The sequence below is a fragment of the Rhea americana genome, unplaced genomic scaffold (genome assembly GCF_003343005.1).
Source record: "Rhea americana isolate MKP2758 unplaced genomic scaffold, rheAme1 scaffold_18, whole genome shotgun sequence".
Classification (NCBI taxonomy): domain Eukaryota; kingdom Metazoa; phylum Chordata; class Aves; order Rheiformes; family Rheidae; genus Rhea; species Rhea americana.
Window position 1 is genome coordinate 7,325,653 of NW_028185927.1, and position 27,552 is coordinate 7,353,204.

A 27,552-nucleotide genomic window follows, 5' to 3' on the forward strand; every position below is an offset into this window, starting at 1 on the left:
GAAAAGTTAATAGACTTCATCTTTATAAGTTTACAATACACACGTTTTTGGCAACTTGATCCTAGGATTCTGATTTGAAGCTAAGTTTGCAAAAATCCCATAGCATCATTTCAAGATCACAAACGTTTTAAAGTAGTTAATCTCTGGGACACCTTTTAAATTATGTTCATGCATCATTGTGTGAATATGTACACAAATGTTATCTTTTTAAGTTTGCACCTTTCRGTTAATCACTCTCAAAAAAAATGGTGCTTTTAGGTCACAAACTTAGTTCTGTAAGGGTTTTTGAGGTACTAGTTGATCTTTTACAGTGATAGCAATGGGACTCATTCAGTTTTTTTGGTGACAAAACGAAAAGTTTGAGAAATCTGAAGTAGAAAGTGATGTTAATTCAGTGTTGAGGCTGCTTGCTGAATTCTTAAATTATTAAACTCAAGATTAAACTAGAAATTGTGATTCTACCCCTTTACAGATACTCATCATGAACTAGCCTGAGATTCCATGGATGTTTAAAATTTTTTTACAGTATATAATTGTTCCTCAAACATTCTCTTCTCTCCAGAATAATCACAATTAATGCGTTACTGTAATGCACCCATAGAGGAAACAAAATACTAGCTGAAAAGCATCACCTAAATTTACATTTTCTGGTTTATAAATGTTTATGCATACAACTTAAGCCACTTGTTGACTCTCGTGCTGATTTAGTGTTAGTTTAAAAGACCTATGGTATTTTGCTGGTGACCTTTTTGTTAAAARATACAATTTCATTTGTCTTTGGCTGTAATGAGAGACACGGTTTTGAGCAGTAGATCCTTACACAATAGCAACAGCAAAACCAAAGCTTAGGGCTGCCTTCTTACTAGTGATTTTAAAAGCTGACTAGGGAAATACTATAACTTCTGTCCCTTTTAAGGTATTATTAAGTTTTTTTAATTGATAATAGAGGACAATTTTCTCTTTTCTCATCCCACAATAACAATGGCTGCAGCCAAATAGTTTGCTGTTTTTTGTCTCCTAACATAGAAAATACTATGCAATTTATCATTAATTAATATTGTATTATTTCCATTTCATTTCTAAAAATAGTATATCGCTCTCCATGGCGGTATTGCGAATTTAGCCTAGTTTCTTATATGAGTATACAGTTAGAATAACTAACATTCTTTTGTTTCTCTACCATTAGAAACATTTTTTGGTAAGTGCTGTTGAAATGCCTGTGGCATCCTGCATTTGAAATTTAGGTACTGTATACTGCTATTTGTGTAGAGTAGTAAACAAATGTGTGGGTGGATACATACTTGTAAGTGTGCATTTTTATATTTCCATTAAAGCTATTTTAGCTTCACCACATCACATTTCAGCAGACTGCTGCACTTTTGAAAATCCTTTCCCTATTTTATAAAGGGTGCTAAACCATTCTTTTACTGTCTTTGCTGGGGAAGGACCTGTTGTCCCGCAGAGTAGACCTTGTGTTATGGCCTAACGTCTCCAGAGTCAGTGCTGAAAAAAACAAGAACAAAATGAATTTAGGTGACCTTAGGCCATAACACAGCAGCGTTCTCTGCTAGCCTATAGGACCAGTGCTGAGAACTGGAACGTATAAAGGCTTGCAGAACTGAGTAAAGAGGCAGCAGAGGAGATGACRTGTTACTGCAATTTGAGTCTTTGTCTCCTCTTGCTTGAACGTTAAGCCACTGTAACATGCACAGACCCCACTGTGTTGGGATTCTCCAATGGATCTGATTTACATGTTTCAGAGTTGTGTTTTTGGTGGTATGTGCTCTGGTCAGGAGCTGATAGTGCTGAGTTCAGTGTTTTCCGCATGACAGGAATAGTCTCTTGGTCAACCAAAGAGAGCAGAAGGCACGTATTGACRGTGATACCTTCCCTAGATTTAAGGACTGTGATCCTCTGGACTAGAAGAATGGCAGTCATCTTGAGGAGACCAGAAGCCCTCAGATAGCTGCACTTTTCACCATCAGGAGTCTACTCTACTAAYGCTTCTGATGTGTTCAGACTAAGCTGTAGAAATCTACTTTTTTTTACATTTTTCATGCTTTTCAGTTAGAAACTGCCATATATATGTATTATTGACTTTATCTGCAGTGAAAAATACATGACAGGATATTATCAGTATTTAAAGGTTTTGTATGAGCTACTGATCGTATGATTTTTAGCCCTTTATCCATTTGTTAGAATGAGGAGGAAACAAAAAGGATCTGTGGGTGAKGAGAATTCCATCGCAGTGGGGCAGGTGCTTCTCAGTCATTCATCTAGAAGCGTAACATCCAGCACTGTCATGTTAGATTACCTTCTAATGCCTTTTCAAAGGGATCACTGAATCCGCTTTTGCAGGGCTGGGGATGTAAGCTCCTCCCTGGTGTTGGATATAGAAGTAGTACTTATTACAGCATGTTGTTGGAGGTTTCTGAGAGGCTCCATGCTGAAGTTCGAGTGCACGCCTTGCACCAAAGCCATCAGAGCTTTTCTGAGTCCTATTTGTGTTACAAAGACTCTTGGCAGAAGTTACTGCGGGATGAACATAAGGAGTATAGCCTCTCCTTTCATTCACCTCATCTCAAGTTATAGCTTTGCAGAAGTATTTTTTAAAAAATACAGCTGCACRTTAAATTATGTCCACTAGACTGTTACCACTAGAAACCATCACTCCTATTCTGAGTATGAGGTAAGCTTTTAGAGGAAGCTTAAACTTCATATACTTCTTTTAAACCTGTTTTAAAATAAATCGAATGGACTGAAACTGAAGTTTTGAGGAATCTCATCAGACAACACCTACTAGTGTTGTTATCACACTTGCATTTTCAGATATCCTCTTCTCTTGGTTTCTTTTCTGTTTTTGAGTGGGRTTTTTATAGGTTTTTTCTTAACAGTGCATGACTGTATGGAAAAGAAAAACAAAGAGGATGTGAAAGATGTGGAGCAGTCACAGAATCTCAAAGTCGCTGGGGCTGACATGAGAGCATAAGAATGGTTAAACTGGGTCAGACCAAATGCACAGACCTTCATCTGATCTTGTCTTTGTCAGTGACTGACTGTGACTAAGAGCAGATGCCTGGAGAAGAGTTTAATAGTGTATAGTGATGCTTCCCCACTGCCCTCTAACAGTTCTGTTTCAGGAACTGCCTTAATCACGATTGGTGTCTTTATTTTTAATCTGTCAGTGCATTTTTCTTCCATGAGCCTATGCAGCTGCATCTTGAATGCACAGAATTTCAGCACTTGCAGTGTTTTGTTTTGGGGAGTTCCACAGCAGAAGACTCTGTTGGCTGAAGAGCTGCCTCCAGCTTGTTTTGAATCTCTCCTGTTAGTCTCATTTGATACCTGATAGTTCTTGTAGTGAACCATAGGTCCCTACTCAGATCTCTTACTATGCACCATCCCACAAGCATTGAGAYATTCTTCCTTCTTTATGTTGGTGGCAGCTCACACTTAGAATGGTTTGAAGTTACTGCCATCTGCCAGGAGTACTCTTACTTCTAACCTAAAATATGTAAAACTGAAAACTTAACCAGTTTCTTACTTCTTTAGGCATTGCTGTATCTGTTCACCTTTTCAGCTGTTAAGTGAAGTTTAATCAGAATTCAGATTATAAGTAACTCTCACTATTTTCTGTTTGCTGATTGGGATTTTTTTTCTACAGCCTTTTTTCCTCCCTCCCCTTCTCACCCAGATCTCTCCATCACAGTTTCTCTACTTTTCATTTTCAGTCTACTTGATGTGTGTTATTCTCTGCTCATACTCTTTTTGGTTTTGCACATTTCTTCCTTTTTACAGCTCCCTTGTTTGTACGTCTCTCCATTTTCCCCTTCATTTCACCTAATTTAGTCTCTTAATAAATGTATTTTTGAATAAAAAGCACAAAAAATAATTGCATTACCTGTCACATGCTTCTGGTAATTTGGTTTATTATTAACCATCTTTCTGCTTTTTGTTGTTGGTTTTGTTACTTGTAAGCTCTTTGGGATAGGAAATAAATTCTCCAGGGAGTACTATGCCTCACAGAGCAGTGTCTAAATTTTGATAAGATCTTTTGATACTCACTGCAATATTGATGATGATGAAGTGAGTTCTCAGATCTAAGCACTTCTCTGGAGTATGTTTCTTCTGCATGATTCTAGTGACTGTCTTGAATTGATTTTCATGTCTTTTCCTGTGAAAGCTGTCTGTCTTAGAAATTTTCTGTTTATTGTAGGAACAGCAGCAATACTGGTATCAGCAACACCTGCTCAGCCTGCAGCAGAGGGCAAAGGCCCATGCTCAGGGACAGCAGCAAATGAAAGGCCCAGGGGTGGTGAAGGATACATCTGAGCAGAGAAAGTCTGAAGAAGGGAAAATGAGTGCTTCAGCTCAGCAGTCTGAACCTTCTCCACTTAACGAGTCCCTGCCTCCAGCTTCCAAAGAAGATGAGTCTTCTCTTACGTCCAGTGAAACGCAGGTAGGCCTTGTAAAGAGATGCTGTTCCTTATGTTATGCTAGCTGAGAAAACACAAAAAGCAGGAAAATAATTCTGTCAGATCCTCATGTACACTTTAATGATAACTAAATGTGGTAAACAATCTAAAAAAACAGTCTTTAAGTCTGTACTAATTAAAAATAATATATACCCTCATATGTAGATGTATGTAATCATACGCGCACACTGACCTTGACTTGCATATTCTCCAGCGTTGTCATCTTTGACTATAAGAAATGCATTGTGGATTATGAAGTGCAAAATTAAGCATTCAGTCATCAGGGAAAGTTATATTTTAGACGTCATGTTTTCTTTTTCCCTTAATTCTGTCTCCTCTCTGTGTTTTATAATTTGTCTGAAAGTCAAGAACTTCGCACAGAGTATTTTTTGTTAGAGTGCTTAATGACAGTTACAATATAGTGGATGTTGCTTGTAGACTCTGATGTTTGAACAGATACTGTACAGTAATAGCTTACCCTGCAGCTTGTGCTTCACTGACTAACAGTGTGCAGCTTCCTACCGTGTGGCAAAAGTTATGCACTTGGAAATACTTCACCTCATCATGAAAAAGTGCAGCGTGCTCAAATTTACTATGGGCAATAACGGAACAGCAGATCTGCAGTAATCTTTTACCTGTAGGTAGCTTCTGTATGTATGGAAGTCCTAATTCCCATCAGCCTAACTTTTAGATCGGACTATTCATGTTAAGAATAAATGAAATAAAAATCAACATTCAGCAGTTCTGGGTGGCCAGAACACTGAAATACAGAGTGACAAAGTAACAAACGCTCAGAAAGTTCCTGCAAATGGGGACTTTTTTTCTTCTGACAGAAGGGGCTTTACAGAATCAAAGAATCAGTAAGTTTGGAAGGGACCTGTGGAGATCATCTAATCCAACYCCCTTGCTCAAGCAGGATCACCTAGAGCATGTTAGACAGGGTTGCATCCAAGCAGGATTTGAGTATCTCCAGAAAAGGAGACTCCRCAACCTCTCTGGGCAACCTGGTCCAGTGCTCCATCACTCTCACAGTGGAGAAATTCCTCCGTATATTTAGATGGAACTTCCTGTGGGTCAGTTTTTGCCCATTGCCTCTTGTCCTGTCACGTGGGACAGCTGAAAAGAGGTTAGCCCCATCCCCTTGACACCCTCCCTTCAGGTACTYGTACACATTGATCAGATCCCCCCTCAGTCTTCTCTTCCCCAGGCTGAAGAGGCCCAGCTCTCGCAGCCGTTCCTCCTAGGGCAGGTGCTCCAGCCCTCTGATCATCTTTGTAGCCCTACGCTGGACTCTCTTCAGTAGCTCCATGTCTCTCTTGTACTGGGGAGCCCAGAACTGGACACAGTACTCGAGATGAGGCCTCACCAGCCAGGGCAGGATCACCTCCCTTGATCTGCTGGCAACACTCTTCCTAATCACCCCAGGATACCATTGGCCTTCCCCTTTTTCCCTTTTTATGGTCTTTGCCTTTTTCCCTAGCTCAATATTGAACCTCCTGATGACCCTGAAGAAGATTTGAGATTACAGCAGTTGCAAGCAGCAGCAGCTCAATGGCAGCAGCATCCCCACCATCGAGTTGGATTTCAGTATCAGAGAATAATGCAGAAGCATGCACAGCTGCAGCAGATAGTACAACAGTATCAACAGATTATGCAACAGCCTCCACACTTACAGGTGAACCACTGAGAAGATAGTATTTGATATATTTCCTGGATGAGCTAACACTCATGATCTGCTGAAAAATTAGTAGTTGAATATTTGTCATGGTCAGCTCGTTTGTCTAGCTGCTTTTTATGCGTGAGCAGGAGTCTATATTCCCTTTTCCTACTCTTACTCAACTTAAAAAAAACATTTGAGAGTCACTGGGTGAAGTTTCAATAGGACAAGAAATATAAGACTTTGTACTTGGCATAAGATTTTCAGATATACCTGGGTGATATAGGAACGAGCTGAGCATCACGATATGCGCACGATATTGAATTTGCTCAGCTTTGAACATTTTACTGCTAGAGAAATAGTTCACAAAAAAAATCAGGTAATCAGGTGATTGCATGATGGGTAAAGTGCCCTTTCTTACAACATTATGTAGTATAAAAATAATTATATGCGATGGTGATGAAGTAAAGATAGATGCCAAAAATCTCCAGTTAAAGTAATTAAAAAAAATCACTGATGCACATTATTTTTGATGTAAATGATCAGTAAGAATTAAAAAAAAAAGTTTTAAGAACAAACTTAGATAAAAATATAACTATTAACAATCTCTAAGTATTTAATTAGAATTTGAATGCTGCTCTGGTTCCATAAGTTGGTATTAGATAGTTGAGTCAACTTTTTCTGGTTTGGGGGAATCTGTATGTTAAGTATCTCTTTGTAGCTTGGCCTGTTCCCTTGTTTTAAAAAAATCTGATAGAGTAACCCCTAAAAATCTCAGATGAAATCAAGCCTGTGGGATATTAGTACTTGTATCTGCATATAGTGAAAGATATTTCCTGCTTGAAGGAGGCTTTGCTGAACAAATTCCCACCTTTTTGTTGCAGACAATGTCAGTGGACATGCAGCTGCGACATTATGAGGCACAGCAGAAACAGTTCCAGCAGCTTCATAAAGACTGGGAGCGATCAATGAACCAACAATGGCAGCATCAGCTTCAAACTTACCCTCACAAAGACCAGCTTCAGGAGTATGAAAAACAATGGAAAGCATGGGATGAACAGATGAAGGTGACCCAGTCTCATCTGCAGGAGAAAGTGAACTCACTCCAAAACCTGAAGACTCAGTACCCTGCAAATGCTTCGCTGCCACCTCCATTTGTTCCATATTCTCAAACTGCTCAAGGTGGCATTCCTATTATGCCTCCTACTTTACCTTCAACTACACCTCCACTGGTCCCCCCACCTCTTTCTTCTGGGCCTCAGTTGTCTAACTCCTCTGTCCCTTCAGGATCCAGTTCTCAAGGCAGTCAATCTACTGAGACACCAAGGCCAGCTCTGCTTCCCACCCCTGGTACCTATGCATCAAAAATAGCTAGTTCACCTGTATCTTACCATTCATCTTATCATTCTCAAGTAAGTTCATCTTTCGGTTCTTCAGACCATGGAAAATCTCAAGTTCACCTTAGTAAACAAACTGTCTCTGTTTCATCTGAGCGAGGATCTGTGGAACTGAAAGCCTCTTCTGCAGTGTCTTCAACACATGGACCTACCATGCAGGATAAACCAGTGAGATCAGGTGGATTGCTTCCAGATCCTCCCAGAGGAGCACGTTTTGAAGGCCCCAGAGGTCCTAGGTAAGGGTGTTTTTGTTTTGTTGATTTATACATGTTCCAGACTAGAAGCCTGCAGGCTGCAAAACCCAACATCTAGTTCTGTCTGATCAAGACTGGTTGATGTGATGCATATTGGTTCAAAAAACCCCATTGTCATTCCATTAAATTATTTCTGTATTTCAAGCTCTGCTAGATTTTACAATCATATTTTCATGTTGCTTTATTTCCTTTTCTTTGCTTCCAAAGTGATTCTTAGTGAGTAATAATTCATGAGTTGCTAGTAGTATAAATGAATCTGTTATAACTTGAAATAATTTTTTAATCTCCTTATGGTTTAAAAAAAATGTTTCTGGTCCTGTTTTTTGGTGTACAGTTCTGAAACAGACTGTATTTCTGATTTGCTACTGTGTGTCTTTTATGTGTGTTGGTTTAGAGAGCTGGATTTTGTGACCGTGAGCTATGGACCATAAAAAATTCATAGAAAGTGCTTACAACAGCTTTAGTTTTGAGCATGTTTACAGTATTTAATTACTGTTACCTTCATGCATTCCTGCATTTTGGTTGCATGAAGAGACTAAAGCTTTATTAAAGCCTTCCCAAACATGTTTACTGTCTGTTCTCAATATAGGTATTATAAAACAACGCTCTAATGAATTTTTGATTGRACTTGGGATATTTTAATATTAATTGTGTTACCTGCTACTATGTCAGCTAAGAAGTCCCAGATAATGGTTAGATATATAAAAAGACGCTCCCTTGCCCRTTTTTAGCAATGAACCTTTCCCAAGAAGCTCTAAAAAATCTGCTTAAGCTAATTCTCTGTCTTTCAGGGGTGAAGTACCTCTTGTAGTGTTCGACCTTTTCTCCTACCTGTTCCTTCCATGCAAAAGTTGATCCTGCAAACATAAATCAAAAAAAAAAAAAAATCAAAGATATTATACCACTGCACTTTGTAATTTCTTCTTTTTCCTCCTATTCTTTTCAGCTTCTCTCTCTCATTCCAAATAAAGGCAATTTGGTTTAAAAGTGCTTTCTGCTTTGTGTTGAAGTGTTCACAGATTAGAATTATTAAAACACTTCAAGGTTGTGTAAATGATCTCATTTGGTAAAATATTCACTAATACAGAAAATTCTAATTCTAATACTAATACAGAAAATTCTGCAACCATTCAACCAGTTTTGGTAACTGAGTAATAAGGAATCCGAATCCAATAAGACTCAATTGTGAGTCTTAAACATCCAAGTAATTCAACTTCAGGCATAAGTTCTGTATTTGGAATAAAATGAATTTGATTCTTTCTAGCCTGCTATGTAAAAAAGTATTTGAACTGATGCTTTAATAACTGGGGTTTTAACTAGATGGGCTTTGTTAAATATGATTGTACAAATTATTCTTTATGCTGTTTTGCCTGTTTCCCATATTCAAGTCACAATGGTTATAAGGAATTCAAAAAGTGATGAAGTAAAAATATATTTGTTTTAGGTACATTATCTTGTATAGATCTGGGCAATATCATGATTTCCTGCACTTCCTGAAAGAACGATGTTTATAGATTTTCTGTGTTGTGTTCATCATTGTAGTTAAGTAGGCTTGTTGAACAGTATCAAAAAAGAAGTTTAACAGAAGTAGTTGAGTTCTGCAAAAGTTTTGTAAAACAAAAGTTGAATGCCTTTTTCAAATCAGCTTGCTAGCTGTCCTTACAAGTCAAATTTCAATCCTGAGAAATAAGTCAAGTTTCTTTTTTAGGGTTGCATAGTCCACAAGTAGCTTAAACTGCTCTTCATTGGACAGTACTAAATTGACGACCATGTCTCTGTGCTTCTGTACTGGTTCAGTAGGATTTGATCCTAAGGCACATCAGAATATAAAAGTGATTTTCTAGGATAAAGATGCCTTTTGGAAGATTTTTGAGATACACACTTGACTAAAATTACCATTACTTCATGTGTAGGTTTGACGGACCTCGAGGAAGAGGATATGAGAAATTTGAAGGCTCAAGACAGAGGGGGCCTCGTTTTGACTCCCAGCGCTCAGAAGGGTACAGGTCACGTTTTGACCGACAGAATGCAGACGGACATTCTTCAAGTAGGTGGGGGACTATCCCACGAGGACCAGCAGCACAATTCTATACTTCCCAAAACACATCATATGCACATGGGTCCCGACCTAGTGGTCCACGGTGGAGAGGACCCAGGCCTCCTTTGGGACAGCAGCATTCACAAGCAGACTCAAGATCAGAAAACAAAGAGCCTTTCACAGACATRGCTGGCAATCAGCAGACTCTGAATAGAACTCAGTCTGCTCCTGATGCAAAAGGTGCAGGTTCTGTTGAGCCCAGTGAGGACCTGACCARCACAGAGCAGGAACCATCCAAACCTGAAGTCAAAGAAATTATTTCAGACCCTCCTAAAAAGTGGACATGGAGTTCACATGATCCTAACCAGCAAGTAGAAGAGTCCACAACAACTACTACACCAATTCAGAACCAGAAACCARCATCCCTTTCTAATAATTCTGTAGCTCTGCAGTCAGGTATTACAAGAGCAGGAGGTATGATAACCCCTGTAACAGGAGATCAGGATTTGAATTCCACAGACAGTCAATTGCTTGCTTCAGATAGTAATCAGGGCCTACCTGGAGCAGAAAACAGAGGGAAAGGGCCATTTATGCACGAAGATAGAGGCAAGGGACCAGTAGGCAGAGGAAGGGGACAGGGCAGACTGAATGATGGCCGTGGCAGAGGGTATGGAGATGGCCGTGGCTGGGGAATGGGCCGTGGCAGGGGGATGGGCGGCCGAGGGATGGGCAGAATGGACGGTGGCCGGGGAATGGGAAGGATGGACGGTGGCTGGGGAATGGGCAGGATGGATGACGGCCGTGGCAGAGGAATGGGCAGGATGGACGACGGCCGTGGCAGAGGATATATGTACAGAGGCAGAGGACAGGCTAGACAGGCATCCTTCCGTGGCAGGGGTATGTTCAGGAGAGCAGGCAGCTGGGAGAGGATGCCAGACAGGCGGTCAGGCAGCAGGGAAAGAATGCCGGATGGACGATCAGGCAGCCGAGAGAGGGGACCGGTTGGACGGTCAGATAGCCGGGAGAGGGTTATGTCTAGCCGAGATAGAGAGTTAGTTGGGCGGACAGGCAGCCGAGACAGGGGACAGGCAGGCAGCCGGGAAAGAGGTCCTATCAGGCGACCAGGCAGCCGGGAGAGGGAGCCGGTCCGGCGGGCGGGCAGCCGGGAGAGGGAGCCGGTCCGGCGGGCAGGCAGCCGGGAGAGGGGCCCTGTCCGGCGGGCAGGCAGCCGGGAGAGGGGCCCTGTCCGGCAGGCGGGTAGTCGGGAGAGGGGCCCTGTCCGGCAGGCAGGTAGTCGGGAGAGGGGCCCTGTCAGGCGGGCAGATAGCCGGGAGAGGGAACCAGGTAGGTCTGAAACAGGCCATACAGATAAACCAATTCACCTAGGAGACGATTCAGACAAATTGCCTCCGTACCATCGAGATGAGACGCTCAGGGGTCCTTGGAGTCATGAAGATGAGAGCATGCAGGAGGAATTTCCTTTAGATAATCAAGACGCCCCTCCTTTGGAGCATGAACAATTAGATGATTGGGAAGGAGAACAGTACTGGAGAGAGCACAACTCTGAATATCATGATGATTCTGTAGATCCCTATGATAGAGATGACAGGTTACCATCCCATCATTCATTGCCACCACTATCTCCTCTACCGCCACTACCTCCTTTATCATCTGATCACGACAGAAGAGATTCATGGTGGGATGACTGGGAAAAGCCAAGGGAACGAGAACTAGATAGAGATCTGGACAGGACTGGAAGATCCTCAGATATTTATGATCAAGATTTAGACAGAGAATGGGATAGAGACTGGGACATGAGACCTATGGATGATAGAGAAATGGGGAACCGTGAGTTGGATATCCCCCCTCTACCACCTTTGCCACCTCTTCCACCTCTGGACAGATACCGTGGAGATAGGTGGAGGGAGGATAGGGACAGGGATCATTATGACAGAGACCTCCGAGATAGGGGAGAGATAAGGGTTCGAGAGTATCCAGAGAGATATGACACATGGCGGGAGAAGCAAGACTATCTTCCTGAAAGGACTGATTGGGAGAGGGAACGACTGTCTGATAGATGGTATCCAGATGACGTAGACAGACTACGGCCTTTGGATGATCAGCTGGAGTCATCCCTTCCTCCACCTTCACATTCCTCTGATATACTGGGAACAGATTCAAACCTGGACTCTGAACAGTCACTGGGGGGAGTGATGGTCCTTAGCCAAAGACAGCATGAGATAATTCTGAAGGCTGCCCAGGAGCTCAAAATGCTTCGGTGAGTTGTGTAATCCTGTCGTTTTTGAGGGAATAAAAATTGCTAAGTAGGTTTATTTTCATTTCTTTATCCATTTTGATAATTACTACATTAATTGTAGAATTTTGAGCTGATATACTTTGGTTGTATGGTATTGGGGGGGGGCTAATTTCCTTCTGGACATCTTTGTGATAAAAGTTTGTTGTGATGCATTAGCATGTTGTAATGAGTTGACTCTTGTGTTTCTGACCTATCTTCCTCTTTCCTTCCAATGAAAATTAAATACACTGTTTGACTAGRAGTAGGTAAACTTTGATGTCCCAAGCTTTCCTTGAGACTGTGAATCCTCCCTACAGTTTCAGCTCGTAAGTTGGCAAGTCAGTCATACTGTAGCTTTAACCACCCCTTCCAGCAATTTGGATGTGAATGAAGCTTTCAAAGTCTTCTCAGGAATGGGCTGCCTTTGAGATTCAGAGCATTTTTTTAAATTGTTGACTGTGTTCTCTTCTGTGTTCTCTTCACGCCTTTTTCAGAGAACATAATACACATTCATAGGTGTTCTCTTGTTTTATTATATTTTACATATAAAAATTACCAATTTTAAAGCTCTTTTGTTAAAAAATTATTCTGATTTTTTTATCAAAAGCTTATGTGAAGATTTTGGCATTTAGTATGACACTGGCTCCCTGTAGGGAAGCGCAGATCACATACTGGGAGAACGAATGACGAATGTGGAACAAAACATTAGACTGAGACACCTTTCACCACAAACATTTCAAGTTCCAGGAGTTCATTGTGTCTCACCTACTCAGATATTTTTCCAAGCCTGAAAATAACATTCACTGTTTTATTGGAAGCAAAAACTGTGCTGATTTACTCTTGTAAAACTCATGACCTTAGCAAACTTTGGAACCTCCATTTTGGATGTTTATCCAGTAATGGGAATTGCAAGCCAGATGCCACGAGAGCCTGTTGCCTGGTGCTTCTGCTGCTCATGCTCCTGAAGTGTGTTCTCTTCCCCCTCAACAGCTGTCCCATTAAATATCTAAAGTGGAGCTATCAGAACAGCGTGATGCTGTGGGTGCTTTTTTTTCCTTTTCCCCCTATGGATGATTTTTTTTGGGGGGGCCACAACATCATCATAGGAGCTCATGTGGAACTAGTTTTTTGGAGTATCTCCATCAATGCTTTTGTGGATGGACTTTTTTCCTTAACTAAAGAAGCAGTGGCCCCCTTCCCCGTAGGCTGTTCCACGTTTGTTACTTCTCAAGAATAGATCTATCTGTATCACCTGACTGTTCTTTTTATTATACTCAGAAGAGCTTGTTGGTAATTGCTTTTTAATACTTGTATGTTAAGATCTACAGTAAGCTGATTCTTTCACAAAATGGGATCTATTTGATTTTTGTATACTGCTCACTCTTTAATTAAGCGAGCTTTGGTTTGTTGGTTTTTCACAACGCACTTCGTCTGAACTCTGGCATCCTGAGTGAATAGTTTTGTCAAGTTTGACGAATCATAATAGTGGTGATAGGCAGCCAGGAGAAGATGAATGCAAGGCAAACTTAGAATGCRAGAGTTTGCCAATACCTCATTTTAAAAAGCAGCTACTAGGCTTTCTAAAGCTTTAGTAGATACTTAAGTGGATAATCTATTATTTATTTTGAAAGAAATATCAGCAGTGTCGTAGGGCTCAGTAAATTGAGGAATATAAGAAGGAAGAGAGCACATACTTTCTAACCAAGTGTTTTCTKTGTGATTTGATGCATGGGTATAGGTGCATTAAATGTTTGGGTTTGAGTTCACAGAACATTAAATGTGTTCGTAAGAAAACTGGAAAGATACAGTTCTTGCACTATTTTCAGTAAATGAGATTTCAGGGGAGATTGTAAAGAAGAGAGGGAGCACCCTAAAAACAGAGATTCGTGTGCTTCAACCTATTCACAAGCTATTGAGAGATAGCTAAGGAATGGTACCTAGAAAAGACAGGGTTTTAATTTCATGAGCAAGATATTTATGCTAAAATGATGGTTAATTATGTTGTAGATTACAGTGAATGTTTACAATCGTTATTACATTTATATTTAACCATGTTGAAAGTGCAGAGGCATTTTCCACTCTTCTTGAAACTTTTGCTTTCAGATGAGTAAGAAAGCTAAGCCTCTGTTCCATATGGAAGGTCTTAGTTACACACAGAAGTGCAAAAAAATTGTTTTTAAAAAGGGATGGGAGAACTGTTATTCTGAAGAATTTAATCTTTCACTGTAATTCGGTTAATTTYGCAGGTGTTAGTAACAGTGAAACCTGTGTTATAAAGCAGTGTTTGCCAAATGCTTTGGATAAAGAGATCATTTTCAACTTCCTGAGGAGTTGAAACTTTATTGTGAGTCCTCAGGTTACCAGGAATATATTTTGCTGTTTAATGTGATTGACTGCAAGCCAACACAACAAACAAATGGTCTGTAGTTTGGGAATCATTGCCTRAATTAATAATTTATTAAGGGCTGAAATGTTTAAACGTAGAAACATCAGGTTCTTTTAAGTGGCTSGCCCCAGTCTGAACAGTAGAAGTAACCTGAAAATAAGGAACCAACTTACAATTCTTTTGAGCCAAGATTTATACCAGTAATCCAGTGCATAACTGCTTTCATCTCAGACTATAAAGCCTTCACCTGGCTTTGCTTTTATTGCATATAAGGCAGCATACTCTGAGCTGCGTGGTGTTCTGGATTTATTATCTGTCTTAACACCAAAGGCAGGTGTAAAGAAGACCATATASAAGAGCGTTCACAATTGCGTTGTTTACTCTTTGTACTCTTGGGGCACTTATCTGTGAGCCGAGTTCCCGTTGCGTTAAACATTGGGCAGATACGTTGCTAGTCAGGATGGTCTCGTTGTGCCTACTATAGAGGAGTCCATTCTTTGTTTTCCTTAGGCACTGGTTCAATATGCACAATTAATATGAAAAGAGAAGTAGTAGCAATAATAGATGAAAAGGTGCTAACAAAGAACTGAAAGGAAGGGAAGTCATATTGAACAGAGTTTTGTAATCTGGTGATTTTACTATTCACTACTGGTCTTGGTCTCTGCTCTATARACTATGTATGGGTTGTATAGTAAATAGTATTTGGGTTTACAAAACAATCAAACAAAAGTTAACATCAGTGCTTTGAAATTAAATGTCAGAATCTATGTTGTGCTTTATGTTGGCTTAAGTATTGTCAGCATGTAGCCCAGGTGAAGTCACTGAGAGCACTTAGGCACTCGTCTTCATTGGCCTTCTRGATTGCAGGGCAGGGCTGGGCAGAAGCTAGAAATCCAGCTTTGCACTTTGTTGTCAAAGTGGAGTGGCTCTGGCCAAGCACAGAAGGAGAGCTAACTGTCACAAAGAAACGTTATGATCAAAAAAGGAGACAGATAGTGTATTTATATATACCACCTCCATTTATATATGTAATACCTCCATGGTTAGGTGGGTGCAAACCCCAGGGGATTTCTGAATCATAGTGTTGACTATATAGAGGCTGCCTATATCCTTTTTTTCCTTGGACTTGGCCCTTAACACTACTATAATATGTTGTTTTCACTGTGAATGTTGATTTCTTTAATCTTTTGAGTTTTCACTTAAGCTACACGCTCGTATAACACTTCCGTGTGATTCATGTTCAGAGAGCAAAAAGAACAGCTACAGAAGTTGAAAGAGTTTGACCCTGACATTTCAACACAGGACTCTCCTCGATCACAGAATACAAGCACAAGGCCAGGTTCCTTTCAGGTAAATTAATCTTAYGTTAAATTAATAACATGCTGGTGTTACTACTGTAATGTGTATCTCAGATCAGTTCTGCACTCTRTGGTATTTTCCAGGTCCAAAGAACWAAACTAAGCAAAGTGACCAGGAACCARTAAAAATCCTTACTTAGATCTTAGTCAAATMTCATAAAAGTGTACTTGRATAAACCACAAACATATGGAAACAAAATTTTTCTATTTGGAGTTTATTGAAGTACAAGTTAATCATGAGTGTCTTATGTACTTAACACTACATTGCTTYTCGTGTCTATATTGCTTTATTAGCACTGCCTAATCCAATCAATTCCTTTAAAGTAGGTGAAAAATAGATGCRGTTGGTTAAATTGTATCCTTGGAGGTAAGATCCTTGGCGGTATTTTATTTCAGACTAAAACATTTTTACTTTTCTCTGTCTAAACAGCATGCAGCCTACACTGCATGAGAGGCAGAGAAAGTCATTTTTCTTCTTCCAAGGCTTATCAATATTCCTTCACATTGTGGTTCACTGGTGAAAGCATTGAAAATTTTGTGACTTTTTGCTTCAGCTATACCTACAGAAACATTCATAAGCTTCTTCCCCACATATATTAAAAAAAGGGTCTGTGCCGTGTTCTCACCTTTTGACTTGAACTGTGTCAAGTTTTTTAGTTGCCTCGCTGTTAAGCATTTTCAGTCCTTYAGAACTTCCTCCTATTTTCCTAGGCTTTAGCTCTCAGATGACTATTCTCTACTGAACACTGCTTTTTTTCTTCAGGTTATTGCTCTGTTTGTTCTATTCTCGCTGGTGGTCTTCAAACCCTGTGTTGTGAGAGTTTTGCAATCTAGAAAGCATCATTGCTGTTTTCATTGCTTGCATGTAGAGTATCCGCCAGGCGAGTGTTACATATGTGTTAAATAAACCATATGATAAGAGAGGACAGCTACCTCACTTCTGAAAATAACTCTCAGTGAAGTCTGTAAGTTCAATTTCGGAAATAATCAGTGTGCAGGTGACCTGCCTAGTTGCACCCCTCAGCCCTGAGGTGTCTTGAACTGCACTTTAGAAAAGGAAAATAGTGACTGGTCTTTGGAAGAAACTTTCATTGCTAGAAGAAAGAAATCTAAATTCCAATTTGTTCCATATTCTCTGAGGCATCTKTGTGTGGAGTGAGTACTAAAAATTCTCATCATACCAGTCATATACTGACCTTAGTGCTGCAACCGTAACTCTAGACCTAGCCTGCTCACTTAAGCTGAACAACAAGTGCCAGAAATCATGTTGTCCCTCTGCTCCACAAGTTCTTTCAGGATTTCGAAGAGATACTTCCTGTACTCATCATGAAAGCAGGATTTCTGATGGTCAGACTTCTCTCTGTGGAATAACCCCTCAGCAGCACTTAACCTTATCAAACTTATGTTGAGGAAAAGTAACTTTATGGTTTCTTTAGATTTTCCATAGCCTTTGTTRTTTGTTCAGTCTACCATGTCCTCTGAGCATGACCTTCCGGGAACAGKGGCTCATGATGCTCAACAGCATAGGTTGCTGTTGTAGGATGATGTGCAAGAAGAGGTGAGCCCTTCCAAATAGGGACATAAGGTAAATGAGAAGACTCTCCCATTCCCCACCTAACTAGATTCTGATACTGTACTTGAATCCTAGGTTGCTCTACTTTTCTTCCTTAAATTAATCTAAAAGGTCTCTTCCTCTTTGAAAGGCTTAAATGAGAAAGTTGAGGTCTTCATAGTTCCATCAGAAACTTGCATATTTCCACCGTGAGTTTGTTAGCCTTTACTTGTTTGCTGTCTTTACTGGAGGTTCTGGTTGCCYTCTGGAATATCATGAAGTGCGTGGAGGCTTGTGTTTGTGTACCTCCATGATTTCATCTCTTGTTTTGATGGAAGGTATTCCTCTGGTGCCTATCTCACGGTTGGCTCTAGATTGTCTTCTCAGCTCCTTATATCTGATATATTTGATAATTCATACCTGGTCAGAACTAGTGCTACCAACAGTACTTGTGCTATCATCTTTACTCACATTTATAAATTCCTCCTCAAATGAATAAACTATTTTTTTAATTATATGTTGGAGATATCTGAATTGGTGCACAGTCTTTGATATTCTTGATATTTTTCCTCATATCTTAACCCCAGTGTTACTGCTACTGATAAATTTAACTTTATAGACCTCTGAGCCTGATATTTAGCTGGACAAAGCTTTGTTTGTCCTTCAGTCCAGAGAAGTGGTATGCAGTGAATGAAGCAGTATGAATTTTGATTTTGTCTGGTTGACTGCTTCCTTGTTTGCAGTGTCTGTAAAATAAAATAATGAAATAAGTTTGCTACCAAGAACTGCAGCTTCCTTTAGGAAGTGATTTTACACCTCAGCTTCGGTATTTTTTATCTCAGAGTATATCACCCATTTGCCTAGGTGTATTCAAACATCTGTTATCTTTCTTAGGATTCCTGCCTTCAGATTTCTGTCCTGACTTTGACAAACTAYTATTACAAGATCAATCTTTGTATTTACAGGCATTCTCCAAGTTTTGTTAGATACTGCTAATATACAGGCAGCTGCCTGTAGCTTGGCATCTGCTGCTATGCTGCAGAGATTCTTGTGACACAGTATGTGGGCTTCCCTGGAGTGGTTTGGTTCACGAAGGGATTTTTTTCATCACTGGGCAGCAYCTCCCCATTGCTTACATTGGTCTGATGTTGATTTCATTAAAGGGCTGCCAGGTGATACTGCTATCTGGAGAGTTTTTCCAGTGACTTCCAGAAAGAAGCTGACCCTATCAGTCCTCTTGTGCCTTATCATGCTGACCTGCTTTTTGACTTTTTCAGCCTCCTTACAGGCAGCAGGAGTCTTTGCAGACAGTAGAAGTCTTTGGGAATGAAACAGTAGACACTTTTGAACTGAGATAGGCCTTCAGAGCTTAAATTGATAAGGTTATTTTGAAGGAGAAAATAGGCAGTATTTAAGCCTTCATTTAGTGAACAAACACCACTTAATTCAGGCTGCCATTTCTTGAATATGTCCTCCTAACTGTAGTACCTTGATCAAGGTACTGGAAGAAGCTAATGATATAGTTACAGATTGCCACTGTGCTTGCTTACGGAGGAAGAGAGAAGGTTATTTAAAGTGCTTTCTGCATCTAGGTTTCTTCTCAGCTGTCTTCAGAGACACCAGTAGAAGCCCAAGCTATTAAACCTTCTCCTGCTGTTATTATAAAGCCTCCCGTGTTGTTCAGACAGCCCACCCCTGTGACAAGACCAACTGCCCCACTGACAAGGCCAACTACACCTATGACAAGGCCACATACTCCAGTTTCTACTCCATCTACAACCCCAAGTCATGGTCAGTCTTTAAAACCATCACCTTCTGCTGTGGAACAGGAACGCTGGGATGAGGATTCCTTCCATGGACTCTGGGACACAAATGAGGATAAAGGAGCAAATATGGAGTACGAATTATGTAAGCAAGAATCAATGCTGCCTCCACCAGTGTCCTCTCCCGTGAAAGTACCTGCTGTTCACACCTCTGTTTCATCAGGTGTACCAGTATCACTTCCTCCAGTTATTCCACCAGTTCCTAAAGCACCTATAATTCAGCAAACCGTGGATTATGGCCACGGCCGAGGTGAGTAGTAGAATGTATTTATTGATCTGTAATAGAGAGTGAGTTAGACAGGTTTGCTGCTGCTTAAAGTAGTGTGCAACCCAAAGCATGCCATATATATTATACTGTTAGCCTGTGGGTTGCGTACRTCATGATCTAATGCTAATCAACTCAGTTTTAAGGAGCTGGAAAGCTCTCTGGGTTTAATTTCCCCACTTAAGTAATCTACAGCCTTGAGTTTAATGTTCACTTCAAAGTTCATGTGAATTGTATGGTGTATAGCCACATCTGCTTCCAATAAACATCAACTGAGGTGATCACATCAGCATATTATGTTTAAGTTTATATTGATACTTTCTCTTACTCCTTTTAGAGCTGAGCRTGGAAAAAAGTATGTTTAAAAAGTACTTTATATTGTTACAGTTCTTAGCAACAATATAGTAACATAAAACAGACTGAGTACTGTTTTTGTTATGTATATGCTGCTTAATGTGTATGAGGTACCTACTCCTTCCAAACAGGGAGGGAGATGAAAGTCCCAGTTCTGAAGAGCATGCCCTCTAAACAGGTATTTAACACTCATCAAGAGTGTTATCAAGGCTAAATTTTAACATTAGGTTTTTAATAGAATCCATTTCCTTCATTCATACAGTATTTAACAAGAGTTAAATTGTGTCATTAATAAGTCCTTAGACTGTKCATTGCTGTTTAGAGAACTTTCTTCTCTCTTTATAGGATGCCACAATTTGAATTAAAGCCGTATTAATGCCACTAAGTAGATATTTTTACTAAAAGCTGTTAGATAAATTGTGACTCTTAGGAACCTAAAGGGAGCATTTCAGTTAATATTCTCAACATTAGTTCTGTGAGTTTTTCAAACTTTCATAGCATTGCAGTATTTATAATCTTCTAATTGTGCTTGATACCTGAACTCCTCTTAAGAATGGAACTTTACTGCTTTGGATAAAATGGTATGCATACTTATGCACRCACAAACCCACTTCAGACTTCTGAAACCACAGTGTTCTGTATTTATGTATGGCCCTTTCTGCATTATCCAGTGTGATAAATTTTCAGTAAGTATTTCAATTACTTTTAAAGCCATTGAATGGTTGCTTTTTATGACAGAAGAGATGGAAAAGGGTTAATTATTTCCTTAATTATGGAATTATTAATTATGTCCTTAATTATTTTTCTGATGCTTTTTAAGCAGATATAACCACCAGTAAAGTGGAACAGATTCCTTATGGGGAGAGGGTAACTCTGCGTCCAGAACCTCTACCAGAGAGGCAAACATTTCAAAAAGGTAGGGAATGCTTGGCCAGCTCTCGGACAGTTAGTTAGCTCTTACGAGATTTTTTCAGGCACTAAAAGAATATTTTAAACTAAGTAACTTCTGTTTAAGCCAGAACCACTTTCTTATCTTCAGAGACCCATAAAGATAACACTTCATATTGTTAAGAGCAGTACTGTGATCAACRACCTAGCCATTTTTAAAATGTAGTTTAATAGCCTTAAATAGGATTACGTGACGTGGTTGTCTGTTACAGCTCAGAAGGAGATTCAGTGGCCGAGTAAATTCTGTCCCTATGTCATACATTTCTGCACTTTGTTTGTTATTTTTCCTTCAGAGATAATAAAAAATTCAGGGTATATTTTAGTAGTTCTGATTTCTGTGGGTTTCTCCTTTCAGAGCACCCCAGCCAGCGCGATCGTTACAACAGAGAAAGGGATCGTGAGCCATATTTTGAGCGTCAAGGTAATTCAAACACAGATCACCGGGATTTCAAGAGAGAGCGGGAGTTGCACAGAGACCGTGGTTCTGCGGACTATGAACGAGAGAGATTTGAAAAAGATCGTCATCCCCGAGATGATAGGTATGTGGTTTAGGAACACCATTGAAATCAATCTGATTCAAGCTGTACTGAATATCAGACTGTCAGCTTTGACTGAGGGGCACATGTTCATTTCTCTCTGAAATCCATAATAGAATCCTAGAAATACACAAAATGCTCTTTTGACAGGGTTCTTCCTACTACACCTACAAGGACTCAGTCTTACCGTGACAAGAAAGACCATCCGTCCTCCAGGCGAGGCGGTTTTGAAAGACCTCCATATGAACGAAAGACAGATCGTACAACGTATGATCATGGGCCTTCCATGTTCGGAGGTACAGTTTCTCAGTCCAAAAGTTGTATTATGAAAAATATGGACTCACAGAGGTGTAGTTAGGAGGAGATTGATTCAATTGCAGTATTTCTTTGTTAAGAGTATAAATTTGGACAGCCATGTGGTTTTCTGTTTCTCAGCAGCGATGAGATCAGGAAAGAAAKAAATAGATATTCTACTAAAAAATGTATTTGATTGTAGTTGTTCCCAAGTTAGAACTTTGGATTGCTTTGGAGAGACATCCGTGAATCTCTCCTAAAATATTGAGGGTTTGTTTAAAACAGCTTGACTGAGGATGAGTGTCTTAAATTTCTAATTTTACTGAACTAAGAAAATCTTCTGTGGAATTACTGAAATTTGAAGGTGATCGTAGAAATTACCCTGAGGAAAGGATACCTATTTCTGCTCCATCGATGCCCCGTCAGCCACCACCTGCTCCACGAGTGGAAAGGAAGCCAGAATCTAAAAATGTAGATGATATTTTGAAGCCACCAGGACGAGAGAGCAGGCCAGAGAGAGTAAGTATGAATTCTGAACCCAACAATCATTTTCTACAAGATCTATATTCAGATAAAATACTGATATGTGCAGTATATTGGCAAAAAGCCTACATTTGGGGAAGCACTAAAAATTCTGTTTATTCCTTTGCCAATACCTAGAATACTGTAACATAGCTATAAGGAGTCCATAAGAGTTGTAAACCTTCTAGGAATGCTAGGATGAAATTCCTATTAGTAGGTAATATTCATATATTTTAGATATTTCTGAGAACTTCACTTTAGTTTTTAATGCATCAGAGAAAAGACTTGGTTTCAGAGAGAGTCAGAGAGTTTGCAGTCACCACAGGAAAAGCAGAAGGAACAAGATTCAGGCTGTAAGATATTTAGACAAAATGCATACAGCTAATTTTATCTGAAGCAGTTCTATAACAGCTTACACAGTTTTTGTTGCTGAGATGATTAACTTCATGTACTGTTATTCCCTCTGTGGAACTACTGCTATGCATCACAACCTGTTTTGTAAGACAGAGGCATGGATCTGGCTGTCTGATATGCAAAACTGTGAGCCCAGAGCACGTGATTTCCTAGAAGAATTATTTTTGCAAAAGAGATTTTTTTAAATGCAGTAGAGACTCTTACTTTTTTTACATGATCTTTGTTTCAGATTGTAATCATTATGAGAGGGTTGCCTGGCAGTGGAAAGACACATGTAGCAAAACTCATCAGGGTACGTAAACAGCTGCTCACTTTCTAGTGCTGCTCATCTTTCGTGCTTGCTTCYTCTGCTGTTTCCTTTCTGTTTGTCTGGTATGAAAAGGAAGAATTTAAGTTAGGCTTTTGGAAGAAACAAGATCAAGAGCTGGAATTTCAGCCTTTAGTTATTTCTATGTTCTATATCTCCATGTGACTTGTGAATCCCCTTCACAAGTAGCAAGTTGAAGAAATGCTGCTCTCTTCTTGTTTTGAATATAGAGCAGGAAACTGCTGTGTGCCAAAGGCACTTTGGAGATCTTCTATAGCAGAACAGAATTTGTACAAATGTCCAAGGGTATATGTGTTTTTTTTGTTTTGCTTTCCTCGCAGGATAAAGAAGTAGAGTGTGGAGGACCTGCACCAAGAGTGCTCAGCCTGGATGACTATTTCATCACTGAAGTAGAAAAAGAAGAGAGAGACCCAGATACAGGGAAAAAAGTGAAAAAGAAGGTACTTCTAATTAAGATTGCTTACCTTGAGAAATAAGCAAGACATTCTGGAACAACACAGTGGTGATTAAAAATTTCAGTCTTTTGCTTTGCAAGCATGCAGGGGTTGTTTTTAGAACAAGTTAAAATACTTTAATGGCAGACTGTGCAAGTTCTTAAAATGACTTGGAAGATGTTTTTTTCTCATAGCAATATACTTTGTGTTCATGGCATTCAGTACTCGAATGTTACCAATTTAAGAGGTGTCCTCTTTCTTAAACGGCTTTGTCCTTGATTCAGGTGATGGAGTATGAGTACGAAGCTGACATGGAAGAGACCTATCGTACTAGTATGTTTAAAACTTTCAAAAAGACCTTGGATGATGGCTTTTTCCCCTTCATTATCCTTGACGCTATCAATGACAGAGTGCGACATTTTGAGCAGTTTTGGAGCGCAGCGAAAACCAAGGGTTTTGAGGTAATGGAGCGAAAAAGGCATTTGAATTTGCAAGCCACTTGTATGATAGTGCTTCTGAACTTCTGAATACACTGTCCTTCCCACATTGAGGGAAAGTACTGTTGTCTATCATTACAAATGTACTGATCTCAGAATGTTCAACTGCGGAGTGTATCACCAGATAGAAAAATGGTTCTAAAATACATTTACAGTATTTAATATTGTGTTTCTCTTTCTAGGTGTACTTAGCTGAAATGAGTGCAGATAACCAGACCTGTTCCAAGAGGAATATTCATGGACGCAAACTAAAGGATATCAACAGGGTAACCGTTTACATCTGTGGAGTCATAGAATTAATGATAGGTTTCCTTGTGCTTTCAGGACTGCTGTTGTCGAAAAGCTCTCATCCTCTTTTAGRCTACATGATGCCTACACTTTTCTTTTAAGAAGAGCTGGTAGCAATTTCATGGGATTGATTGAAATTACTTTTCTCAAGTACAGTTACATCTCATTYGCATTCAGAAACCCGATAGCCGGTTAAATCTGTTATGTTTTTGGAGATGCTTTATTTTATGTTTTTTATTAGATGTCTGATCACTGGGAGGCAGCACCACGTCACATGATGCGCTTGGACATTCGTTCTCTGTTGCAGGATGCTGCTATTGAAGAGGTAAGAATCTGTGCTTGTTAAGATGACAAACTATGTAAATGTGATTATACTGAAAATATAAAGCAGAGAACAGTATGATTGTAATAGGACAGTCATATATTTGGCACTGTAGAAAGCCAGAATTGTTGTGTCAGACAAGTATATTTTATTATTATTATCAATTACCCAAACGCACACGTTATTTTTTTATTGCATTTTTTGGAGCCCATGCTTATGCGTTTTTGAGGAAGAGTTGAAGTGTCTGTGTTCTTCAGCAACTGTTGAGTACCAATAAAAGAGTATTTTTGCTCTCTCAGAGGAAAATTGGCACCTTTTCAGGTTACTGGTTATTTGGATCATAATTGGAAAGTAGTTGATTAAATTTTTTTTAAAGATTAATTCCTCTAAGTCCTACTTTTAGAAATCCTGATCTGCTGCAGAGAATGAAGAAATAGATAAATAGTTTGTAACTGAAGATTACACTTGATGTAGAAGTGTGCTATCTTTTATTCCATTTGGAGTTTGCTCCATCTTTGATATGTTAGCTTTCTATATTACTGCCTTCTTCTTTGGCAGACATTTCAGGAACTCTAGAACAGACTAGTATGTTAATCATATGTATATCTTGGGTGTACTAGAGCTGCATGTTAGTGTCAGAACATCAGCATTTTCTGTGCTGTGGCCATAGAAGCTGGTGACCTATTGAAGTAGGAAAATAGTTGACTCTGGAAGTTTGTCGTGAGGTCAGCAGGTTATCTGTAATCTACAGATTGTTTGTATTGGAAATTAGTAATTTTAAAGAAGAGATCAAAAGGCTCGACTCTGAAGAAGACTCAAGAGAAGTACAGATTTTTGTTTACGCTGATGTATGCATCAAGGTTTAACTAACGGTATGAAGAATTATGCATACATCGAGAGTACTAAGTATTCTGTGGTATATACATGATATCAGTGGACATAGGTTTTGAATTATGATTGTGTGTGAAGCAAAGGAAGTGTCATACTGGCAACACAACAAATGCATGAGAAGGAGGAGAATAAACTATTGGTACCTGCCCACACAATTTTGCACTCTAGCAAGAAGAGATCCTGCTTCTGAAGGAAGCAAAAAATGGAACCAATATTAATATATAATGCATCATCACACTTATCTGAATGGAATGAGAGAATTCATTTTCCTTATCTATTTGAGCTTGGAATCTTCTGTTTACTCTCTGATAAAAAGATAATACTTATTAGTCAAGCAGTGCAGCATATATGTCTGCTTCTTTTGGAATAGGTGGAGATGGAGGATTTTGATGCAAATATTGAAGACCAGAAAGAAGAAGCCAAGAAGGATACAACAGAGGAAGAAGAGAGTGAACTGGTAGGAGACACATCAGCCATCTCTAACAAAATGTTTGTTTATATGTCTGAGGGAGAGTCTCAATCTTACAAATTTAAATCCATTGCCATTCCTAGTAGTGCGATATTAATACACACATTTCTAGTCACTTTTTTCTTACACAGTTCTAATAGAACTTTCATGTTAGAAGATGTTATTCTTAACTGATTTTTTTAATTATCTGTGAGTCTATGCCACAAACAGCATTTTAGTGGAGCTTGGCAAAAATGTCTCTTGCGCACATCTATAAATTGCAGTACACTATAGATCTTTTTTCACATTATATAGAAGTGGAACTTCTATATAATCTTGGAAAGGAGAAAGTATAAATATTAGGATATCTAAGAATCACACCAAGTGAAGGGGTGGGAAGAATGGGCAAAGGTTCATTTAGCTTATTTCCTTCCATGTGTCTAAAAAACTCTTCTCGACTGTCACAGATCATGACAACAGTTATGAAGAAGCATATTTTCTCTGCCAAGACTTACTAATTTGGTTGTCATTAACTCTTTCCAAGTTGAGGGGTTAGATTTTTTGCATAAATGAGGGTTAGAGAGTTGGCCTGAGGTCTGGCTTTTTTGGATATGCGTTTAAGAGGCCATGGAGGGCTTCCTAATGTAATTTCTTGGTGTGTGTTGGAGCTGGAACTGATCAGTGCTTGATTGAGTTGGACGTGTCAAACCCTGTCTCCCACAATCAAGCAGTTAAGTTGCGATGAACAAGAAGAAACCAAAAATGTCTGAGACAAACTAAGTCCATTTTCTTGATGAAAATTTATTCTTCCTCATGAGTGGCAGTCTAGAAAGGAGTTGAAATACAGAATAAAAATAAATCTTAGGAAGAGTGGGTTTTAATAAACATTTATTTTTGCAATATGACTCATTTATTCTCTTCACTAAATAATTCTTTGGCACAGTATGATACTGCATGAAGTGTGATTAGGACACTTTAAAGACGCATCCATGTTTACAAGAATATGGTTGCTAGATCTTTATTTCCTGAAAATGAACTATATCTAAAATAGAAAGTTGTGTCTTTAGCTTTTGAGAGAAATCTATGCATATATGTATGTGTGTATGTGTGTTTTTATGGGCTTGGGGAGTGTCCTAATGTACAGCACATATAACATACAAGCCTCTTCTTTAGAAGTCAAGGAGAAAGCTTGGTGGTGAAAATCAAACAAATTCTTAGTAACTAAAAGTAATATACATATAAAAACGGTTTCTATTCAGATTTGCGAGAGGTGAAAAGTAGCAAAGAATTGTCTGCTGTGTATAATTTCTGCTATTCAGTCACGTGGCTAATTTCAGAGAGAGATGCATCAGACAGGAGGGTGAAATAGTACACCGTATCTGGTATCTGTTGCTTCGTGAGAGCAGTTGGTAAGGGTTCTTCAGTTCATTTTGCTGCACTTCTCTTAATCACGTGGAAAAAGAGAGGTCTGAAGCTCCTGCCATCTGGCGCATGTCCTTGAAAAATCCAACTACCTTGAACTAAGGGGTGAAGTCTGAATCTTTTCTTACCCTGTCTGAATACTGGGATATTAATACAGATTCAGCACACAATAGGGCATTTCACACCATCAAAGTCACTCTTTTGTTGCTATTACCAACTCCCATAGGGTTGTTTGTAGCGTTCCGACAATTCTTTCTTTTCTGTGCTTGATGGTATGAATTATCGATGCGTTTAACTTAGTGTTCTCACCAGTGTGTCACACATGAATTTGTGCAATACAGGCTTCTAGCTGT

General features: G+C 39.4%; 1 protein-coding gene across 9 annotated transcripts in view; it reads left to right on the forward strand.

Annotated features, from left to right (window-relative positions):
- The first annotated feature begins 4,185 nt into the window (after positions 1-4,185).
- YLPM1 (YLP motif containing 1) overlaps positions 4,186-27,552 on the forward strand; it is a 32,784-nt gene continuing 9,417 nt past the window's right edge. For 5 of the 9 annotated variants that reach the window (XR_014895461.1, XR_014895462.1, XM_085301741.1 and 2 more), the window contains exons 1-16: positions 4,186-4,459; positions 5,956-6,150; positions 7,017-7,765; positions 9,697-12,099; positions 15,748-15,853; positions 19,006-19,486; positions 20,676-20,771; positions 21,159-21,342; positions 21,490-21,635; positions 21,998-22,152; positions 22,799-22,861; positions 23,218-23,337; positions 23,616-23,792; positions 24,011-24,094; positions 24,358-24,441; positions 25,700-25,786. Coding sequence is in view for 7 of the 9 variants with exons in the window: in XM_085301741.1 (XP_085157867.1) it covers positions 4,298-4,459; positions 5,956-6,150; positions 7,017-7,765; positions 9,697-12,099; positions 15,748-15,853; positions 19,006-19,486; positions 20,676-20,771; positions 21,159-21,342; positions 21,490-21,635; positions 21,998-22,152; positions 22,799-22,861; positions 23,218-23,337; positions 23,616-23,792; positions 24,011-24,094; positions 24,358-24,441; positions 25,700-25,786 (5,292 nt within the window). In the remaining 2 variants the exon portion in view is untranslated. The remainder of the gene's footprint in view (positions 4,460-5,955; positions 6,151-7,016; positions 7,766-9,696; positions 12,100-15,747; positions 15,854-19,005; positions 19,487-20,675; positions 20,772-21,158; positions 21,343-21,489; positions 21,636-21,997; positions 22,153-22,798; positions 22,862-23,217; positions 23,338-23,615; positions 23,793-24,010; positions 24,095-24,357; positions 24,442-25,699; positions 25,787-27,552) is intronic. The other 4 variants (XM_085301743.1, XM_085301742.1, XM_085301746.1 and 1 more) reach the window with 4 other exon arrangements.